Here is a 22662-nt window from a genome sequence, read left to right as displayed (position 1 = left end):
CTCGACAAAGATAGAAGCCAATACTTTCAACTTTATTATTAATCTTGTTCTCATTTGTTTAAATAAATTTCTTCTTTGTAAAATCTCAAAAGGAAAAAAGAAAAAACACTGGACAGGAGTGTGACAGCCTGCCTTAATTTAAAACCAATACACAACGGAACATAAAAACAAACGGTAACTATTGGAGCGTCTGTAAACACGCGCCACACCCGTCCCGACCACACCACACAGTTTGATAACATTTGGCATGTCCTTTATCTCAAAAGCAGATGCCCTCAGTTCGTTTGTCAATAAAATTATCTTTTTTTTATTATTGCATTTTGGACAATAAAAAAATTCGCTAAAAAACACTCAACTTAAATGAGAAAAAAGCCTTAGTGCCAATAATTGTTGAACACAGCGGTATACAGAGTACACTCAAAAAACGTTTTTTTCGTAATAGACCTTCTGTAAAGTAAGCAGCCATCGTCACACACACACACACACACACACACACACGTAGGACCGGGTGTTAACATGCACACGTCAACCGCATGTCGAAATGATCTCAGTCACACAAACGACTGATCCACAAAACTTGGTCTCAAACTCACTCGCGAAAAACAAGAAAAACAACCACCGCCTGTGTGTGCGTCAGACGACAAACGGGGAGAAACACAACGCCATGGCCTCGAACCGCCAGCAATTTAAACTTTCATTATCGCAACAGTAACAAACGTGATTGAGAGAGAATACGAGAGACAACAGTAAGAGGTCAGCTTCTTGAAAAACAAAACAAAAAAACACATTTTTCCAATATTTCCACTTTTTAAAAAATGTCCAAAAAATTAAAACCATACGTACAAACGAAAAGGAGAACGGACGACCCACGTACACAGTAAGATGCAGTTAATCTCCGTTTTTTTTTTTTTTTTCTTTCTTTTGAAAAGGAAACACAAACGGCGAGTTCACCTCACGTCGTCGTGTCAGTTTCATGTCTCTTCCGTGGATGCTGGTGACCCCGCCCACCGCGGCTGCGTCTTGCCGCCGGGCGCCTCTGCATTTGGTGTGTGTGCACGTGTATGTAAATCTGTATGAAAAGATCCCCCCCCCCCCCCCCCCCCCACTTTTTTTTTTTTCTTAATATCAGAGGACGTTGCAGTCCGTATCGGGGTCCGGCCTTTGAGACCAGGTCCCCACTCATTCGGTTACAGGTTCAAGTCAAAGCAGTTGAAATCTTCATCTGTGAAAAAAAAAAGGCTGCATGTATATATATATATATATATATATATATATATATATATATATATATATATATATATATACATATATATACACACACATATATACACATATATATACATATATACACACACACAAACACACATTCACACACACATACACACATCTAACAGTCCCTGCATGGATTTAGATAATAGCTTAAATCTGGCCACGAGAATGTGTGTAAGCATATCTCACATTTCAGCTAAACATGTCTACATTGACTTGCATACCATGTACGCGTACGCAAAGTGTGTGTTTACATTAATATGCATACAGAGTAAGTGTTTCCGTTGTCGTGTATGCTATAGAAAGAACATATGTTTCCCAGTGTATGCTGTGACAACGTGTCTCCTAAACCTAAACATTTAAATACCAGGGCGGAGTCAGATGGAGTCTGCCCCGCCCCCCAGAAGGTCGCCTGGCAACAGCGCCGCCGGGTTGTCCATTTGGTGCCTCTCTTCCATCTGCGGGGCCCCCCACATGCTTCCGCCACCGCCGCCACCACCACCACCGCCGGGGTACCCCACCGTCACGGCCCCCCACATCCCTGGCCGGCCCCCAGGCTCTGCCCCCCCGGGCCCCGCCCCCTCGGCGGTCCCGTTGGTGCTCCACTGGGAGAACACGCCCAGGCCGGGCCCCGGGGCCCCGGACCCCTCTGAGGAGCTGCCGCTGCCGTCCAGGTTCTGCCAACCGGAGCCAGTGGAGAGAACCGACCCCCCACCTCCTCCACCTCCTCCACCACCACCTCCACCACCTCCTCCAGGGGTGGCCGGCCCCCGCTCGCTGCCCGGGGAGCTGCCCCCGCTGCTAGCCACTGAGGGGCCCGGTCCTGACGAGCCCTGGGGGCCCCCGGGGGCGGAGCCGGCGGGCCCCCCGTCGCCCCCACCGGCCTGAGAATGTGCAAAATACCGAGCGACCTCCTCCTCGCTCACAAACTCAGCCAGGATGGTGGTGTTTCCCAGAACGCACCTGGGGGCGGGTCAGAAACAAAGTAAGTCAATGCATGACTGTAAGTGGACGTGTTGTGTGTAGTTCGTATGCGTTGCGTTAGTGTGTGGTTGCGTTAGTGTGTGTGTGGTTTTGTTGATGTGTGTGCTTGTATTTATGTTTGGTTCTTTGAAGGTGCAGGGTTCTGTTGATGTGTGCCTGGGGTTGCATTGGTGTGCGTTGCGTTGTTGGCATGTGTGTGCGCTGGTGTGTTTGCAGGTAATCACGATGGAGTTTGTGCGTACGAGGCGGTGTGTGTGCGCGGGCGCTGGATGGGGGTGAGTGTGTGTATGATGGAGTCGGTGTGTGTGTGTGTGCAGTGAACCCACATGTGCAGTGCGCCCTGGGCCTTGGCCGCCTCCTGGGGGCTGCTGTAGCGGACCAGCGCGCTGCCCTGCGTCAGGCCCAGGTGGAAGGTGAGCAGGGGGCCGTGCTGCATGCAGATGGTCCGCAGCGTGGAGCCGTCGATCTGCACGGACACGAGGCCAACGTTTACATCCACCGCCGTCCCAATGGCACGCACTAGGAGGTTGTGTGTGTGTGTGTGTGTGTGTGTGTGTGTGTGTGTGTGTGTGTGTGTGTGTGTGTGTGTGTGTGTGTGTGTGTGTGTGTGTGTGTGTGTGTGTGTGTGTGTGTGTGTGTGTGTGTGTGTGTGTGTGTGTGTGTGTGTGTGTGTGTGTGTGTGTGTGTGTAGTTCGTCATGCATAACAATCATGAGGACAGCGAGACTGCAGTTAACTACATCCTTTCCACCTGTTCAGCTCTGACAGCCCAAGTCCTGTTATGCCGTTTTTCCACCGCACATGTAGCTCGACTCGACAGCAGCACGGGTCGTTTTCCACCGCCAATAGTACCTCCTGGACGTGGGCGGGGTCGGCTGCGCGAAAGGGCCGTGACGTAATTTTGTACGCGACGCAAACAACACCTACGCAACCCACACGTGGGGACAGAACAACCCACATAACAATGGAGGACATCGATGCCAAAAATGCGAGCTGAGTCGAGTCGAGTCGGTACCATGCAGTGGAAAAGCGGCATTAGAGGACCAATCCCCCTACAGGTTCCAATGCCCTTACAGGCTGCCTCTTACAGGCTGCCTCTACAGACTCCATCTGAATACGGGCCTGTGAAGCACTGCAGGGCTGTATCTCTGACAATGTGGGGGAAATGCACGCAACGCATCACAAAAGCTTCATTCCTTCGCTGCAATATAGAAAAACGCTTGGGTGAACGTGCCGCTTTGCACGCTGTCGTATTCCCAGTGCAGGACGATTTGGTGCCGTATGTAATTGATTAAAAAGGATCACCCAACTTCCCAATCCAATTAGCAGCCGGTCGCACATGACTGAGAACGCAGATGAGTGACAGCTGCCGTGGTAACCAATACACCCCCCCCCCCCCCCCCTCCCCGCTCACGTCTGGGGGGGCGTGTTCCTATACGAGCCCTGAAGTAATCAGGGCTTTGCAAGGGTTGGTGAACCCATTGTTTCAACTCGAGTTTGAACACTCTGGAAATAAAGACAAACACTTTGGGCTGAGGATAGCAGAAAGGAGAGACAAGACTAGACGTCAGAGCGTAGTAAAACGTTCACAGACTGGTTGGCGGAGACCTGGGATTTGAAACCAGTTTTTTCTGAATGAGGCCATTATTATAGTAATAGTGACCAATTTGCATATCGTACAATGTTGAAGGTCATATAAGACACACTAGGATGTTTAAAGCCAAAACAAAGGCGACGTCTGGGTCGCTGGCCCTGTAAACTCCTGCATGGCCTCTTCACACCAATGCCCTCATCTCTTCCATAACTCGCTTCATTAGCAAATATCTTTCCCTCTCTGCTCCTCCATCTCTAGACAGAGCCCCTCCCTGTATCGCAACACCACCTTCTCCCCATCTCGCCCTCGTTACGTCTGAACTCTCCCTTGTTACTCCACCTCCCTTCATAATAAGCCCGTACCTGAGGGGTCAGGTTGCTCAGCAACAGCCAGCAGCTTCCTCTTGAGGCCAAGCCGTCACTCCATGCCGAGCCTGTAGTGATGGGGGAGAGGGGGGAAGAAGAGAGAGAAACCATGTGTTACCTCTATAAAAGTAAACCATATTTCTGTACTCTGCTATATCCAACGTGTTTGTGGGGAAACGGTGACAATGAGGGGTTAAACAGTTTCCAGTGTTTTGAATAGTGGTACCTTGACTGAATCGGGAGTCCTGGCTTGCTCCTCCCCCTCCTCCGCCCCCTCCCCATCCCCTGGCCAATCGGGGGCCTCCGCTGCCCCAGGGGGAGGGCTGAGCCTGCTTCTGACTGGATAATCCTGGGGGCGGGCGTGGCAGCTGAGAGCTGATGCGATTGGTCTTCCACAGCTTGTTGTGTCCGATGGGCTCTGGGGGCCAGCTGGGCTTGTACTCCGAGTACTTGGCTAAACAGGAAACGGGGAGGGGAGGAGAGAGGGGGGAAGAGATCATGGAAGGAGAGCAAGAGAGGAGAGGGGAGAGTAGGGAAGGGTAATGGGAGATTTAAAAAAAAAAAAACGAGCAAAGGGAGAGACCAAAACACAACTAACTCAAAACATATGAAAGCAACCTAAAACCAACACAAGGAAAACGACTTTAGTTTTCACTTGCCCAAACCCTCACGCACCAAAAACAAAAGTGTCTGTCTCTTTCACATCAAGCAGACTCTTATGCAACCCTGAGCACTGCGTTACTCCACAGACGTCTAGGTTACTCTTGAAGGCGTGTTCTGTTGTCAGTATTAGCTCCTCTGTCCCGTGGTTCAGCACTGGTGCCACGCGTTGTGTAAGCACTGTGCACACATGTCCGTATCAGGCTGTTATTCTCCTTATTACAGCTGCATCATGCATTAAGTCTCCCTCCAGCACCAGAGAGAGAGCGTGTGGTTGTGTGTGCGTGCGTGGATGTATCGGTGTGCGTTTGGGTGTGTGTGTGCGTGCGTGAGTGTAGGACGGGGTACCTGAGCTGTGGGCGTTGGCCAGGGGGCCGTCGGAGGCACTGTAAGGCCAGGCACCGGAGGAAGGCAGCGAGGTGGGGAGGGAGCAGTTTGGCCCTGGGAGACCAGAAACACCACCAGTATAAAACACGCCAGTACGAAACACGTGCACAACACCAGTATGATACACGCATATAACTCCAGTATCACACGTTTACAACACCAGTATCACACACGTATACAACACCAGAACAACATATATTAAGTTAATCTAAATCATATCGAATGAGACCAGCCGTTGTTGGTCCCAGGGCTGGCAACCCGCAACGTAACAGGGTGGACCCCAACAACGAAACAGGGTGGACCCCAACAACGAAACAGGGTGGACCCCAACAACGAAACAGGGTGGACCCCAACAACATAACAGGGTGGACAACGTAACAGGTGGACCCCAACAACGTATCAGGGTGGACCCCAACAACGAAACAGGGTGGACCCCAACAACGAAACAGGGTGGACCCCAACAACGAAACAGGGTGGACCCCTACAACATAACAGGGTGGACCCCTACAACATAACAGGGTGGACCCCTACAACATAACAGGGTGGACCCCAACAACGAAACAGGGTGGACCCCAACAACGAAACAGGGTGGACCCCAACAACGAAACAGGGTGGACCCCAACAACATAACAGGGTGGACAACGTAACAGGTGGACCCCAACAACGTATCAGGGTGGACCCCAACAACGAAACAGGGTGGACCCCTACAACATAACAGGGTGGACCCCTACAACATAACAGGGTGGACCCCTACAACATAACAGGGTGGACCCCAACAACATTACAGGGTGGACAACGTAACAGGGTGGACCCCAACAACGTAACAGGGTGGACCCCAACAACGTAACGGGGTGGACCCCAACAACGTAACAGGGTGGACCCCAACAACGTAACGGGGTGGACCCCAACAACATAACGGGGTGGACCCCAACAACATAACGGGGTGGACCCCAACAACGTAACAGGGTGGACCCCAACAACGTAACAGGGTGGACCCCAACAACGTAACAGGGTGGACCCCAACAACGTAACAGGGTGGACCCCAACAACGTAACAGGGTGGACCCCAACAACGTAACAGGGTGGACCCCAACAACGTAACAGGGTGGACCCCAACAACGTAACCTTAAATGGCAAACAACTTATCAGGAATAAGGTTGACGACCAACAACTTAACACTGATTGTCAACCGATAACATGACGGGGTTGAAGAACAACGTAACGGGACTGACAACAATAATAAAAGGGACGGACAGGCGTTGCCGCGCAAAAGTAACAACATCGACGTACCAGTGTTGTCACGGAGGAGCGGGTGGTCAGAATCCTGCAGGCTCTGCGGGCCCGGGGGGTTCATCACACTGCCAGGGGTCATGAAGGGGTCGGACTCGGGGTCCCCCGCGCTCGGGATCCCCTTCCAGGGCACGCCGGGCTGGAACTCTGTAACCATGACGACAGACAGCATCAGCATCAATCGGGAGCAGGGAGGGTAAAGAGGAGATGCAACAAGGCCCGTGATTGGCTTAGAGAAAAAAATAATGATATACTGTTCAGTGTTTCCCCCAGTAAATGTCTCAGTCAAGGTGGTAAGCAGTCGGTGGTGTTGTTGAAGAAAAATTTTGGGGGTATTTTGCTCAAAGATGCCAGTACGCATGAATGAAATAAACGACTGTTTATTTCCATATAAATAAACAACAGTAGGTACAAATGTTGTGCAAACATGCAGATTTTTCGGCCCTCGGTGTGAGGGAGGGGTCCGTTAAGTCGATGGATGCGATGTTTAATCATTTAGTCCAAACTACAGTAGGCTACGGGCAAACCTGAAATCACCGTCGTGACATTTCATATACGTCCTGTGTGTGTGTCTGTGTGTGTGTGTGTGTGTGTGTGTGTGTGTGTGTGTGTGTGTGTGAGGGAGGAACTTATTTGAAATCGGCCGTGCGTGCCTGTTTGTTGTTTATTGTTTTTGATTTAACAATATATAGGTTTAGAGAAATCTGGCTTTCAGAACTCAGTGCCTACCCACTCACTGACCTCACCGCACGTCACTGGCGGTAGATTGACAGGTGACTATGATAGACTATGCAACAATATATTCAACCACCAGATGTCCCCGTCTCAATTACACTCAAAAAACTTTATTGGCACGACTAATGTTGTAAACAGTATTACCTGAGTATTACGAATGCCATTTTCTTTTTTCTTTTTTTTTCAATACATTGGTAGTCAAGGCGGGGCCCTAGTCTTGTTAAGGCGGCCGCCTTAACAAGATAGTGCTGGGGGAAACCCTGCTGTTACAACATCGTTGCCTTCAGTATTTTGACCACTGCTGAAAACCAAACCTCATTTTGTGGGACGATAAAAGTATCCAAATAAAGGTGGGTTGGTAAACAGGTCATGAACTGGTAGGTAGATAGCCTGGAGACCATCCTGATCACGTGACCTCACATCCTGTTGCACTACAAGAATCAGTCTGGGCAGGAGTTGCCTTGACAGACAAACTCCTTCAGCGTGACGAAACACGTGGCGGCTTCACGGTGTGCGGTTCAAATCGTCCAAAAATGATTTTCCCGCCTAGAAACTGCGAGTGCAGACTGGTTCTTCATAACCGGTTCTTATCGAGTCTTCTTCAGCAATAACTGCACTTTTGGCAGTGTTGACTCTGCTAATGTTATCATTAGCACTCAGTGCTTCAGGAAGACAATACCGCTGCCAGCGGCGGCCTGTATTTAACGTAATCAACCATGACGCAGTCCCTGATTGGCCCTTATACGTCAACAACGACGACGACGCAGTCCCTGATTGGCCCTTATACGTCAACAACGACAATGACGACGCAGTCCCTGATCGGCCCTTATACGTCAACAACGACGACGACGCAGTCCCTGATCGGCCCTTATACATCAACAACGACGACGACGACGCAGTCCCTGATCGGCCCTTATACGTCAACAACGACGCAGTCCCTGATCGGCCCTTATACGTCAACAACGACGACGACGACGCAGTCCCTGATTGGCCCTTATACGTCAACAACGACGCAGTCCCTGATTGGCCTAGATTGTCATTTCTGTATATCTAGGTGGAGCCAGACTTGTGTAGCGAGATTTCTGATTTGTGTAGCGAGAGCGGAAGTGAGGTCCCAGGACCAGGATGGTCTCTAGACCAGCAGGTAAGGGGGTCTTCGGTAACGGAGGGGAGGGGAGGGTCACCTGGGGGCCAACTGGGGGGGCCCGGCTTGTGGGGCATCTTGGTCCCGGGGCTGCGGTGCCAGTGGTCCATGGGTCCCTGGGGAGGGAGGCCCAGGCCCTCGGGGCCCATCATCTCGTACTGGGAGTACGGGGAGCCTCCCCTGTTCTTCATGGGGTTTGGTATGGGGCCTTGAGGAGAGGGGGATCAGAGAACAGAAATTGAGACAAGGCAGACATCGCTTATGTTAAACGGACTGGGCCCCGGTAGGAGGGTAGTGATCCATCGTCAAGGGCCCTCAGTCTGAGACACTGCTGTAGGCGGGGCGTACCGTTCTTGTGCATCGCGGCGATGGCGTCCGGTGAGGGGGAGGAGGGCGAGTGGCCCTCCATCATCCACTTGAAGCGAGACTGCTGCCCCCCACCTGGGTCCTTCATCCCCGGACCCCCGCCCTGGCCCAGGTCCAGGCCCGAAAGGTTCCCCCCCGGCGCCAGACCTGACACAAAGACGACATCATCATCACCTTCATCACTACCATCACCACCATCTTCATCACCACCAACACCTCACAATCACCACCATCATCACTAACATCACCCCCTTCATGACTACCATCCCTACCAGTGTCACCAATACCAGAACATGCTCTACAGAGGACAGCGCCCTCTAGTGGACGCTGTGAGAACAGCAAACAGCTGCAGAGATGAGCCCCGGTCGTACAGGGACATGCTGACTAGCATCAATGCCTTCAACTGCAATCTGCGGACAATTTTGTATTTTGTTGACAGGGGTAGTGGTTTGGGTATTTAAACCGCCAGTCGAAATGTGGAGGGTTCGAATCCCAATGTTAACGGTCGACCTGAAGTCCCAAATTTGCAAAGTGCCTACAATATCTTCCACGGTCTGAATTCACCACAAAGATGCTTCGGATGAACGCGTCTGCCAAGAACGACTAAACCAAATAGTGGACTTTGTTTGGACATCTTATCCTAGCCATCTTTGTTGCATACAGCGTTCAGCTAACGATTGTTAGGGCTTGGCACTTGTTTATATAAACCTCCTTACGAAATATTGTTCCTCTTCCTCCTGACAAATGTACTTATTGCCAAGTCTCTGTGGATGAAAGCAGGCTGCCTGCGGGGGACTCACCAGAGTACATGGCCTGGGTCTTAGCGTGGAAGTCGGAGAGGGAGACCCCTACGCCCCCGGGGTGACCCAGAGGGTCCATGGACTGCTTGGGGAGGCCTCCTCCCCCCAGGTGGGAGGGAGACAGCTTGGAGCTCCCCCCTCCTCCCCCCCCACCCTGCTGCTGTCTCTGCTGCTGAAGGACGGCCATGAGCCTGGCCAACTGTAGGGAACACCAGTCATACAGTCATGCCCTGCACCACCACTATAAATGCATGCTATATCGGAGGACGCATCTCTTTATAGATTATGTGTATGAATATGTAATATGCTTTATAAACAATATATGTGCTACACGGTTCAATGGATAAGGATATCAGTGCGGCAAATCTCTCATTTTCAAAGCTTATTGAGAATGATCCACTGCATTAACCTGCCATTGGGCCCTGGGGCTGAGAGGTTTCGTAGGCCCCCTGAGAGGGGATCTTACAATGAAGATGCGTAAATTGTCGAAAGGGGGTGGGGGGGGGGGGGGGGGGGTGGACGAGGAAACCTGGGTGTGTGTGTGGTTCTGTGGGATCTCACCTGCTGGGGGTCGGTCTGCTGGCGGAGGGGCTGGGAGAACTTCCTCTGGTTCTGCAACAGCTGCTGCTGTTGCTGCTGGTGCTGCTGTTGCTGCTGCTGCAGGAGGAGTTGACACGCCTGCAGATTACGACACCACTCATTAAAGTCTGGTCTAGTGAATCATTAAGAAGCTTAAGTATTGCCGTTCAAAAAAAAGCCAGGTCACTTGAAGGTGAAAAGAAAGTTGATAGAGAGAAGACCACAGTGCGAAACAGACCAATCTGCACACATTGACGACCAACCAAACACAGTCAGCCAATCAGAAGACAGCGATGACCCACCACACAGTTAGCCAACCAGAAGACAGTGATGACCCACCCCACACAGTCAGCCAATTAGAGGACAGTGATGACCCACCACACAGTGTGTCCATCAGAAACCACAAACCATACTCAGTTAAGCAACTTGTGCACATATTCAACTTACAGTGATAGTTGGGAGCACATTAACTCAAATTCAGAAAACGTGCATGCTTCTGAGAGCTTGTATTGTCACTCGACCGATTCAAACGCCTGGTCTCGGAAATAATTAAGAAGAAAGCATTCTTTATCTAGGTGGACAATCAAAAGGCCAATCGCAGCCAGTCAGCCAATCAGAAGCTAGCCACACGAGGACAGCCCGACAGAACGTGCGGTGAGCCACTGGGCTCCGAGCGGGGAGCTCACCAGGTGAAACTGCTGGACGTGAGGGTAGATGTTGCTCAACATGGCCAACTGCTGCGGGGACAGCTGAGGGGGGAACAGTCCTCCTGCTCCTCCTCCTCCTCCTCCTCCTCCTCCCCCCCCACCCACCCCGCCCACTCCACCTCCCCCGCCAAGGCTGTTGCCAGGCGACGGCATCTGCTTCATCATGGACCCTGGGACCTGAGAGACAGCGGAGGGGAGGTCATGAGGGGCCCAGGTAGGCAGGTAGAAAGACGTGAGTGTCTACTCCCAGATGGGAGATTCCCAATGTTCATGGCCTGTCTCCATTCACAAGATCTACAAGACCTTCCACGATCTGAATTCACTGCAAAGCTGCTTTGGTTAAAAGCCTTGTACGTACGTTTTAATAGCCATCATTTTAGGGTTATTGTTTAGAATCGCCCGAGCCATGCTTCAACTATAAGTTAACGAGATGTCATCTTTGAATAACTCTTGAGTCGACTGCACCTGCCTCTGTACGAGACCACTTCCATTTTATACCCTTGACTCATTTCTGAACATTCAGGGCATCTCTTCCCTAATTGGCCCAGGAATTCATCCTGCCGGTCAATCACACCGGTGCAATGCTGGTGACCCTGGATGGGAGTGGTTAGTGGCAGGTGGAAGGGCAGTGGGCAGGTGTTTTGGGGGTACCTGGGCAGACATGTACTGATGGGGCACCGGGGCCCGTAGACCCTGGTTGGGGGTCATGGGATGGCCCCCGGGCTGGTGCATGCCTCGTGACGGAGGCATACCGCCCCCACCTCCTCCACCGCCGTACCCCCCATGACCACTCATCTGGGGGAGAGAACAAAGACACCGTCAACCCCCCCCCGACAACAGAACCAGGACCTCCCAAAGCAGAGCCACACCCCCATGGTCAGAGATCTGAAACTATTGGTGCGCGAATACATGTTCGTCATTGTGTATGATATTGTACACATCATTGAAACAATTATGGTTGTTATATGATACAAGGATAACTTGTTAGTAACGGATTGACACAAGAACGCAGGTGGAGATATTGATATCCATTTAAACGGATTCACTAGCACCAGGACATGCTACAAGTGACACTGAATAGATGCCGTAGAGCGCCCCCTAAGGCACGGGAATAACAGTGCATGCTGTTGACTATCCATTGCATACTTAAAAAGGCACCCAGTGCAACTTTCGAGGCTTAAAAATAAACATTCAATTTCTAGTCTTTTTTACACGTAGTAAGTTTCAATAACTCCATACCATTACATACCGACATTTAAGCAGCAAAGATGAGACGTCGTTGTGTGGTGAGAACTGATACAAAATCGATAACAACAACAATGCCGCCATTTTCTTTATTTTTTGTAACCTACAATAAATAAAGCAGGCTTCCATTCAATGGAAAAATGGCTTCTCCCCACCGGCGATTGTTGTTGTTTACGATTTTCTATCAGTTCTCACCACACAACGACGTCTCATCTTTGCTCCTTGAATGTCGATATGCAATGGTATGGAGTTATTGAAACTTACTACGTGTAAAAAAGACTAGAAATTGAATGTTTATTTTTCATTGAATGTTTACATAAAGTTGCACTGGGTGCCTTTAACAGAAACGATAGTATTTGACATATTAGTGCAAATGAGAAGATAGATAAATCAATTAAACAAATCTCATGAAATGATCTAAATAAACTATTGGGCAGTTTTAGTGCCACAACATATCTGATATTCTTAACCCCGAACAACTCTTATCTCAACCGACAACTACGGATGAAGTACACAGAGTTCCACTCCATAGATCCGATGGATAATAGCCGTAGCCTTGTTGCCTCTATGGCTAATTGCCAGCATACCTTGTCTCCATAGTGACCCATGTCCCCAGCCGCCATGTCTTTAGAGCCTGGCATGCGGTAGCCTCCTCCTCCTCTTCCTCCTCTCCGCATCTCTCCATTGTAGTCACTCATTCCTCTCTTGTCTGGATCCATTTTCTTGTCGCCGCCTGGATCGTCACCCTATTGAGCATCGGCATTAGCGACACAGAACTGACTTCGCATGGTTCTCCACAGGATTTTTCGGCCGTTGAAGATGCCCCATGTTCACCAACATGTGTCAGGTGGAGGCTTCATCACAAGCCGTTTCAAAACCTATCCATTAGTGACATGACAAGTGGCGGCGTCCACCCAGATGCATGATGGGTAGAGCACCTCCTGCAGCCTTAGAGTAGGTGCTGTCTCCCAGCGGGGTGACCACGATCCAACCCACCCACTTGAGCCGTCACTAATGGGTGTGTTTTGAAACGCCCTGTGATGACATATCAGCGTCCCGCCCCTTTAAGACGTGAACGGGCGCGGCGGGACGAGGAACGCGGTCCGAGCCGAAGGGGTTAAATCGACAGATTACCAAAGCACATCTTACCAGGAGGCCCATGTTGGCGAACTGCCGTGACATCGGATTACCCCAGCTCTCGCCACGGCCCCCCTGTGGGGTAAAGTAGGGAGAATGTCAGGACACAGTTTAATACCTTAACCCACCTGGAAAAGAGGCATGAATTGGGATTAAGAAACGCCTAGGGCTGGCATTATGGGGGGGGGGGGGGGGGTAATACAGTGGCTAGAAGGTTCAAATCCCTGCAAAAAGGGACCAGGGTCGAAACCCTCTCCTTAAAGATTTCTGAGTCTGTTTCTGGCTTCACATCAAATCCCTTTGGTAATAGCATCTGCTTTTTTAATCATCGTGATACACGTTCTTTAAATGGTAAATGGACTGCATTTATACAGCGCTTTACAATGTTGCCTCACATTCACCCATTCATGCACACACCGACGGCGGAGACAACCAAATAAGGCGACAGCCAGCTCGTCAGAAGCCATCAGGGTGAGTCGTCATGCTCAGGGACACCTGAGTAAAGGCTAGCAGGAGCCGGGGATCGAACTAGCGACCTCCCGGTTACCTCCCGAGCAGCATGCTGCCCGACACAACTGAACAGTGGTTCTCGAGCTCGCCGTGGTGCGTGGTCGTACCTTGACGTGGCCCCTGGCTCCGGCGTGGCCGTGGGCCCAGCCTCCCTGGGACCCCCCGCTGTTCCAGACGCCGCCCTCCTCCTCCTCGTCCCAGCTGGAGTGGCGGGAGGCGGCCACGGGCCCCTCGCCCTTTGACCCCCAGCCCTCCCCTGACTTGGGGCCTTTGGGGGAGAAATGAAACACGGAGCAAAGTTTAGATGAACTTGAGATCATCAGGTTTGATTTACTGCCAATCCTTATAGCCTATATTCCATAGGTCAGGTTTACTGAAGCTCAATAACAGTGGTGCTTTAATCAGTTTAATAGGTTAGTTATACAGGTGATTAATTATTTTAAAGTCTAGATTTATTTTATTAATCCCGGACGGAGGTTCAGGAAAGTAAAAGGTAAGGTTTAGGGGCCACAAGACACTAACTTAATGGATCCATATCAGATGCCCATTTAGAGATTGACTCACTTCAAGAGCAAAATTTAACCGTAACCAGTAAAAACATTCATTTTAAACGAGAAGAACAGAAATGACAAACCATACTCAATTTAGAGACTTAAGCTCCTCAGAGCACATGATAAACCAACAGTGATAGTTTTGAGCAGAATAGTTCAATGTTATCTACAAAACAATTTGCATTGAACGCTCGCATCAAAGACCGGAAAAACCAAAACCAAATTCCAAGATGAACATCATTCGATGGATTACTCCGACCAGCTGCGGCTCACCTGGCTTGCCGGGATTGGGGGAGGGGTTCCCCCAACCGGACGGCTTCCCTGGCTCAGGTTCAGGGTCTCCCCAGCCAGCGGGCGCTGCTGAGGGCGACGATGATGAACTCTGACCCCAGCCACCCGCATTGGCGTCCTCCGGCTGTCCGCCTCCTTTGCCCCACATACCTGAGGCCCCGCCATGAAGAAGACATGGTTAATTAAAAACAGACTTGCTCACAGACAAATACATTTTTAATTACTTGCTATTGTACTGACTAAACAAAGACGAATACATCTCAATTGTCGTTATTGCAAATTTAAGAAAATAAGGATTAGAAGCATTATCTGTATGAGAAAATTATTTTAATAAACCCCCCCAAAAAAGGCCCAGGTACTGACCCACTCCACCGTTGCCGGACTCCCTGCTGGGGGGCTGGCGTCTGGGGGGCTGCTGGGGGTTGGGAGGGGAGGGGCCCTGCGGGCCGTGCCCCCCCGGGCCCCCTGGACCGGGTCCCCCAGACCCCTGGCCGCCAGAGCCACTGTTCTTGTCCCACATGTTGACGTTCTTGTTGCTGTAGCGCTGGGGGTCGCCCCAGGCGGACGTCCCGTCGTCGATCTCCATCTTGCGGCTGATGGACTGGGGGGACGGCTCCTCCCACCCGCTGGACTCCGCGGGGTCCACCCCCCCGGCCCCCGGCCCGGCCGCCCGGGGGGCCGGCCCCGACGTCCAGCCCGGGCTTTGGTTCTGGCTCTTGGGGGGCGGAGGCGGGCCGGCGCCCGGACGTCCACCCCAGCCCCCGGCCATGGCGGGCTGCTGGCCTTGTGATTGGTGCTGCTGATTGGGGGCCTTCATGGGGGCCACCTGGCTGTTTGGGGTCTGTGCTGGCGGGCCGTGGGGCTTGCCACCCCCCCACTCCTGGTGGGGCTTGCTCCCCCCACCTCCTCCTCCTCCTCCTCCTCCAGCGTCCCCTCCCCCCCAACCTCCTCTCTGAGGCCCACCGTCGTCCCCCCAGGACGGGCCTTCGTCAGAGTGCATCCTGCCGCCGCCACGCCCCTCTCCCCACATCCCTCCTGGTTTGGAGTCCCGCTGTCCCCAATCTCTCCCCCCACCTCCCCCCCCTCCTCCTCCCCCACCACCACCACCACCACCACCACCACCACCCCCAGGCCCATCCTTCCATCCTCCCGCTCCTTTGCTCTCTGGAGGAGGCCCTCCCCACCCACCTCTACCCTGTTCTCCACCATCTCTCCAGCCTCCTCCACCTCCTCTGTGGTCCCTCCGTTCTTGAGGTTCCTCGCCCCCCCAGGGTTTCCCCTGGCTCTCGGGGGCCAGTCCCCCCCAGCCTCCGGCGTTCTTGGCCGGGTTCCCCTCGCTGCCCCCCTCCGGCGGCGACCCGCCCTTCCTCCGGTTCCCAGCCTCCATGTGGGGCCCCCGGCCGGGCTGGTGGGCCCCGGCCCCGTCCCAGCCGTCCCTCTTGGGCCCGGGACCCGAGCCGCTGCCTCCGCCAGTCAGCGGCTCGGTGGTCTTCGGACCCGCGTTGGCCCCAGAATACCCGGAGCCGCGCGTCGTGATGGTGGACGAGGACGACGAGGAGCTTTTGTCTTTGAGCTTCCCTCCTCCTCCCCCGCCCCCTTCTCCTCCCCCTGCGGCAGCGGCGGCTGCGGCAGAGGCCTCCATGTCCCAGGCCACGTTCTGCCGGATCTGGGTCTGGCCCCAGCCCACGTTGGACAGCACCCGCGGGTCCAGGTCTGAGCGACTCAGCATGCTCTTTAAGGCCACTTCAGCGTTGGGCGACGGCTGGGAGGCGGGGCCTCCGGAGCCGTCCGTCTTCTGGTTCGGTGCTCCGCCTCCGCCACTCCCATCTGCTGTGACTCCGCCTCCTACGCCAGCCGTCCTCCCGCCTTCCCCTGCTCCTCCCCATTCCGCCCTCCCTCTCTCCGCGCTCTTCTCCTCCGCCGTCTGATTGTCCCAGGCCTTCGCCCCGCTTGCAACCGCCGGAGAGGCGGAGTCCTGCAAAGCCCCGCCCCCGACACCGCCACTCCCTCCACTACTGCTGCTGCTGTTGCTGCTGCTCCCGGCCCGCCCCCCGGGCTGGGAGCTCCCTCCAGTTCCTATTGCAGTGTTTCCAGAGCCCCCCCACCCCGACTCTCCCGTACCCCCACCCTCCCCCGCTCCCTGAGATGCCCCAGGAGCGTTGGAGCTACTGTCACTCGGCTGGCCCCAGCCCGTCGCGTCGCCCTGACTGGCAGGCTGGCCCCAGCCCGTCGCGTCGCCCTGACTGGCAGGCTGGCCCCAGCCGGTGGTGTCGCCCTGGCTGGCAGGCTGGCCCCAGCCGGTGGTGTCGCCCTGGCTGGCAGGCTGGCCCCAGCCAGTGGTGTCGCCCTGGCTCTGCCCCCCGCCCCCCCAGCCGTCGCCCGGGGAGGCTCCCACGGTGACCTCCGAGGAGGAGGAGGAGGAGGTCGGAGGCATGGCCCGCCACGAGGAGGAGGAGGACGAGGAGGAGGAGCCCGATCGATTGGCGCCCCCATCTCCACCGCCTCCTTGATTTGGTCCTGGCCCCGTCGCGCCGGTGCCCGCCCCCCGCTGAGGGCCCCGCTCGGCCCCGCCCCAGGGCTCCCCACCCCCGGTGACCCCCGCCCCCGGCCCCTCAGCTTGCTGCTGCTGGAGGCCTGGCTGGCTCCCAGAGGACGGAGGGAGAGGGCTGGTGGACAGGCGGAGACCCTCTCCGGGGCCCTGGGTCTGCTCCGGCCCCAGGGCGGGCCAGGCGGAGGGGTTGGTGCTGGGGCTGAAGCCCGGGCCCGTGGCCTGCCCCCCACCACCGCCACTACTACAGCTGCCTCCGGGGCTCTTCTGAGAGCCTGGGCCCAGATGGGACATGTTGGAGTTGTAAAGCGCATCACTTCCTGTCCCGGACTCCGAAGGGGAGGAGCCCCACGGGGAGCCTCCCGCACATTCAGCGAGCGATGACGATGAGGGGGGAGGGGGAGATGGGGGTGAGGAGGAGTGAGGCGAGGAGGGGCGGTCGCCACCCCCGACCTCAGCCCCTCCCTTCTGCTGAACGTTCCTCTCGTTCCATGAGGCACTGCTGTTAGGCGCATGATCCGGTTCCCTGCTTGCCCCGCCCCCCGCCCCGCCCGACCCCGGCTTGGCCCCGCCCAGGATGCTCGGCCACGCCTCCAGGTCAGTCCCGTCCACGATCACCTTCTCCCAGCCCTGAGAGGGGGGTTGGCTGCCAGAGCCTGCCCCCCAAGTGGAATTTGCATAAGACGAAGTAGTAGAAGAAGCAGCAGCAGCGATGGATGGCGAGGAGGAGTAGGATGAACCGGTGTTCAGATCTACAACGGGAGGAGGAGGAGGAGGAGCAGGAGAAACGCTCTCAAACAAAGCACTGAAACACAGGCATCTTTTCCTTCTCCAACTGGAAATTTCATCCGAGAAATAGCTTGTCAACTACTTTCTCCCTGCTCTTTAGCTTGTATGCCTACAAGTTAAAGAATATGAATAACATAAATAAACAACTTTAGCCCCCGACAGAACTACAAAAACACAGAGCGTGGACCCCAGGGGATCGAACCCAGTACTACTTTGGCTGAGCTCAAAACCACCCGACAAAACGAAGTCCACTCACCTATGGGTCCAGCTGTTGGGGGGGTTTCTCCCGACTGAGAGGAGAGCGGAGGAGGAGTAGCGCCTCCTCCCCCTGAGCCGCCCCCCAGCAGCATGGAGGACAGGGGCGGCTGGCCCCTCTTCAGTAGCACTTTGTGGTCCTGCTGGCAGCGGAAGCGCGGGGGCACCTCGCGGGGGATGTATCGCTGGGCCGTCGCCGTCGCCTGGCTCCCAGAAGAGGAGGAGGAGGAGGAGGAGGAGTTAGAGGAGGCGGAGGAGGGCTGTCCGGTGGCCACAGCAGCCCGCTGCTTAACATTGTTCCCGCCGTCGGGAGCAGGCAGGGACGCACCAGGACCGGCGCCGGGGGAGGAGGTGGGGGGGGCGGGGCCCGGGGTGGAGGGCGACTGGATGGTGGAGGGCTTGGCTGCTTCTGGCACTGCAGACGGAGAGGAGAATACCTTCAGTTAATAAGGGCTGAGGCCCACCAGGGGGGTTCCCGTGAAATGGCTGTTGACATTCCCAGACCCCAAAACAAATTATTAATCACTATGGCGATATTTGAGGGATTTGTACGAGCAAGTAAACACATCAGTACTATACATCACAGTCTACACCAGTAGGGTATAGGGATCGAGTAGACGAAGGTTGGATCCATTATTGACTTGCCAAATAAATGCAATGTAGCCCTCTCTGCCCTAAAACCACTTTTATCATATTGTGATATTCAACACCTGTTTCAATGTCCCAGAGGGCCCGTTTCAGGATCCCTACGACCCAGGTCCCCCGGGGCACAGCAGTGCATGCTGGGAGTTCTGCTTTGGCATGGATAAGTCGCAGGGACCAATAGATAAGAGTTCAGGCAGACATGGTGTCGGTAGCAAACACCTGGGTCCACTCCCATAGGTCATACCATTAATCTAGCTGAATACACAAACCAACTACAAATCCCTTTATAAACGTAGTGCATTGGCGCTGTACTATTTGGAGAAAAAGGAAAAGACAACCAACAGCAAATTTACCTTTTATTTTTGGGTCTGGCACCTGAAATGACAAAAGATATTTGCATAAACATCAGTGACTTCCCCAAAAAGGTGGAGCTGCAAGGTGAAGGGCACAGAAAGAGTGGCTACTACGGTGTGAAAGGCGGCGCAGTGTACACAGGTGTGGATAGCAGATAGTAAACGGAGGAGGCAGCGTGAAACGGAAGACTCTCACAGAGGAAAGTCTGGAGGGTGGAGGTGAGGAAAGTGTAGAAGGTAAAGGTGCATACGTTTGAGGTGTAGAAGGTAAAGGTGCCGATTTTTTGGTGAAACCGCATAAGTCTTGTGCGTTTCAGCCGACCGTCCAGACGGAGCCGGCGAATCAGTTGCCCGAAACTGCACATTTCTGAAACCACCCTCGGAGGTGGTATCAAACCAATCCAGAACTATGCGGTTTCGTGTTAGCATTCGTGAGGACGCCTGGCCCCCACAAGCTGGGGGACGTCAGAGTTTTTTAATTATTACTTTATTTATATTCTTCTTGTAGCTTAAAATAAAGCCCCTTGATAAATGTAATTACTAACTATGTTAAAAAGTCATTGCGGTTTCGCAATTACTCCGTCTTTACGGAGATATTCCTGAACCGCATAAAACGAAACCGGATTGTTTTCGCCCGTTTTGGCTCCGTGTGGACGGGGCCTAAGTTTAATATGGGGGGGTTGAAGGTAAAGGTGCATATGTTTAAGGTGGAGGTGTAGAAGTTTAAGGTGCCGGAAGTGGAGATGTAAAAGGTAGAGATGCATAAGGGGAAGGTGGAGGTGTGGGCGTGGAGGTGAAAAGGTTATAGGTGACAAAGGTTGGGGTGGAGGTGTGGAAGGTGGAGTTTTCCTCCTCACCTTCTGAGAGGAGTCCCTTTTCTTTTTATCCTCTTTCTTCTTTTTCTTGTCTTCCATGAACTGCTGTTCCCTGTCCTGACTCTCCCGTCTGTGGGGGTAAAAGACAAGGTGGAGGCAAGTCACGTATATGGTATACTGTACATCAAGGGGTACAGCACCTTTGGCCCATGATCGAAAGCAGATATACCTGCTTCCACACACAACAACGTATCACGGAAGCAGTTTAGTAGCGGTTCGCTTTTAGCTATGAAATCTTAGGTCATCTTAATTTAAATAATGTACCTTAACTCATCCAGGTTTTTTAATTAAATATCCACCATGACAGTCAAATATTTCAAAAGTCAGAAATCTTCCAGCGACCCTATACGCAACCAGGCGACTCTGCGGTTGGGAAACGCTGCCTTGCATACAGAGACAACACTCCTAAGGAAATGAAATCAGTTACACCACAACGCTGCCAGCTGCCGGTCGAACTGTAATGTTAGTCAGTAGGGGTTTGCCAAAAGTACTACCTTTACATTATTCATCAGGCTGTGATCGCAATTACAACCGAGACTCTGGAAGGCGAAGCGAACAACAAAAAACAAACAAGCAACACAAGAGCAACAGGAAAAGTGCATTTTCATTGTGTCACTGTATGTAAAAACAGGTTATCCTGTGTTGAAAGCCCTGAACATGAAGGCCAGCCTCAACCGTCGACGACGAGGGAGCTTCTAGTTTACACTTACAATCAACACAGTTACAAACATAACAAAGATTTCTTCTTGGCTTGATCACTGCGTGACATTTTTCAAACTACAATTCCTTTAAGAAGGAACACAGCCTTTACCACTGGTATGAGTTCCAGCCCTGATGCGGAGGTCCTAGGTAAACAGCCCGTAGATCTAGTATGAGATCCTACTGTATTGGACGAGCAGCTCAGCTAACGGTCTCTGACTACAGGGGGGCGCATCACTCGGATCAACAGACGTAAACATGCACCCATTCTCCACGTCCATTGAACCTGTGCTTGAGCACCACAGGTAAACACCAAGACTCGAGTAGACACCTCCAGGCGGCTGGGACTACAGCCTGCTGTAGACACCTCCAGGAGGCTGGGACTACAGCCCTCTGGCCCTACGATCAGAGATATGACCACTTCCCTTCGAGGTAGACAGGCGTTGTGGTGGAATTAGCTTTGAATAATGCACATCGGACGGATATCATCATTGACGCAATGTTTTGGTATGAGTGACCCCTCCACCCCGGGACCGTTAGGTACCGAGGAGAACCCCGGCAAATGCTACCGGAGACCCCCCCCCCCCACGGACATATCCCCCCCAAGAGCCCTAGGCGGGATCCAAACCGTGTTGTTTGGCTACCAGGGCGAAATCAGACGACAATCGCGAAATAAAACCCCGAAGTCCGCCGCCACGGTCAAATAAAACCAAGAACTTTAGTGACGTCTGTCTGCTCGCGCAGCGCATCTGCGACCGCGCAGCGAAACAGAAAAGATAAAAACAAAATGCGTTTGGAAAAGTTGACGCAGATACGAATTCGCGGTCGGGCGAAACACGAAGGCGACGAGTTGAACGTCGAACAAGATGCACACTCACCTCAGGAATCACGTTAAACATAAAGTGCTTCGGTGCAGAAAATTCGTGCAGATCGTAAAGCGCTAGCAGGTCTAGCTAGCGCGGCGAGCTAGCTCTTCGCGGTTGAATTTAATAATAAACGACATCGTGGAAAGGCGAAACGTTGGTTCGTGAAAAAGGAGATGCGAATTCGTATAAGTCCTTCGCTGCGAGTTCCCGCTCCTCAGACTGTAAACAGAACGCCGTGCAGAACCTCCCGATGACTGTCAGGCGCTGTGTGCTCGGCTAGCTTACTGGCGGCCATTTTGCTTCTCGTCTCAGCGAGTTGTTGATGCGAGGGGGGAGGGGGAGGGAGGGGAGGGGAGGGCGGAGGTGGGGGAAGAGGAAGTGAGGCTGGGAGGGGTTGAGGCTGGACATGGACCTATTAAAGAAGGGCTTGGAGGGGGTAGGGGGAGGGAGAAAGCCGAGGGGGGGAGGCCGCCACTGACATGACGTCATGCATAGCGCTTCCTACAATTCGTTGAAAGGAAAATGACATTTTCATATACTCATGTTGAAATATTATCTTTAAGATACATACATCTATGCATGCTCATTGTTATTTGATTTATAATGTCTCTTAGAATAATTCAACATATGCAATGCATGCTGTGTTATGACAACAGGACGCATGCTATATAAAACATTTAGGTAGCATGTTATGCAATAAGAGGTAAGAGTAACCCTAACACTAAATGCTATGTTAAAACATAAAATCAGCATTGGCCGTTTACAGGCCCTCTTAAGTCAACCACCTGAATCTGTCAGGAACCCAAACGGTGTAAAGAACTGTACACTAGCATAATCCATCCCAGCTGTGCTCGATCCCAATAAACTGCTGCGCCACAAACAGTCTGAGGTTGGTCGTTTGGTCAGATTCGTAATAGTTGAGAGAAGAGAGGTTGGTTTATTGGTTGTAATTTGGATTCTGTGCACTCTTCTCAACTACACTTTAATGGGTTGCTGTTAAAAAGGTATTCAGAAACTGAA

General features: G+C 52.9%; 1 protein-coding gene across 9 annotated transcripts; it reads right to left on the bottom strand.

Moving 5' to 3' along the window:
• Positions 1-13: 13 nt before the first annotated feature.
• On the bottom strand, positions 14-21985 carry LOC132452250 (trinucleotide repeat-containing gene 6B protein-like). Of its 9 annotated transcripts, XR_009524276.1 has the most exons (24): positions 20572-21629; positions 20342-20482; positions 20060-20147; positions 19203-19224; positions 18915-18998; positions 18206-18619; positions 14976-17912; positions 14595-14762; positions 13878-14038; positions 13273-13335; positions 12711-12869; positions 11530-11673; positions 10858-11055; positions 10154-10270; positions 9593-9791; positions 8775-8939; positions 8467-8634; positions 6548-6694; positions 5220-5312; positions 4438-4665; positions 4209-4279; positions 2580-2719; positions 1306-2232; positions 14-1239 (listed from the first exon to the last, which is right to left on the bottom strand). XR_009524276.1 is itself a non-coding variant. In XM_060044752.1 (22 exons), exons 2-22 carry the CDS (start codon positions 20114-20116, stop codon positions 1647-1649), a joined length of 6321 nt encoding a protein of 2106 aa, XP_059900735.1. In that variant the 5' UTR covers positions 20117-20147; positions 21655-21985; the 3' UTR covers positions 1305-1646. The 9 variants fall into 9 exon arrangements, 1 of the variants encoding a protein (XP_059900735.1); XR_009524275.1 differs by lacking the exons at positions 20342-20482; positions 20572-21629 and adding an exon at positions 21655-21985; XR_009524280.1 differs by lacking the exons at positions 20342-20482; positions 20572-21629 and adding an exon at positions 21655-21985 and having other exon boundaries at positions 10154-10249.
• Positions 21986-22662: the final 677 nt, after the last annotated feature.

The sequence above is a fragment of the Gadus macrocephalus genome, chromosome 2 (genome assembly GCF_031168955.1).
Source record: "Gadus macrocephalus chromosome 2, ASM3116895v1".
In the NCBI taxonomy this organism is placed as follows: domain Eukaryota; kingdom Metazoa; phylum Chordata; class Actinopteri; order Gadiformes; family Gadidae; genus Gadus; species Gadus macrocephalus.
This window is presented reverse-complemented; position numbering and strand designations above follow the sequence as displayed.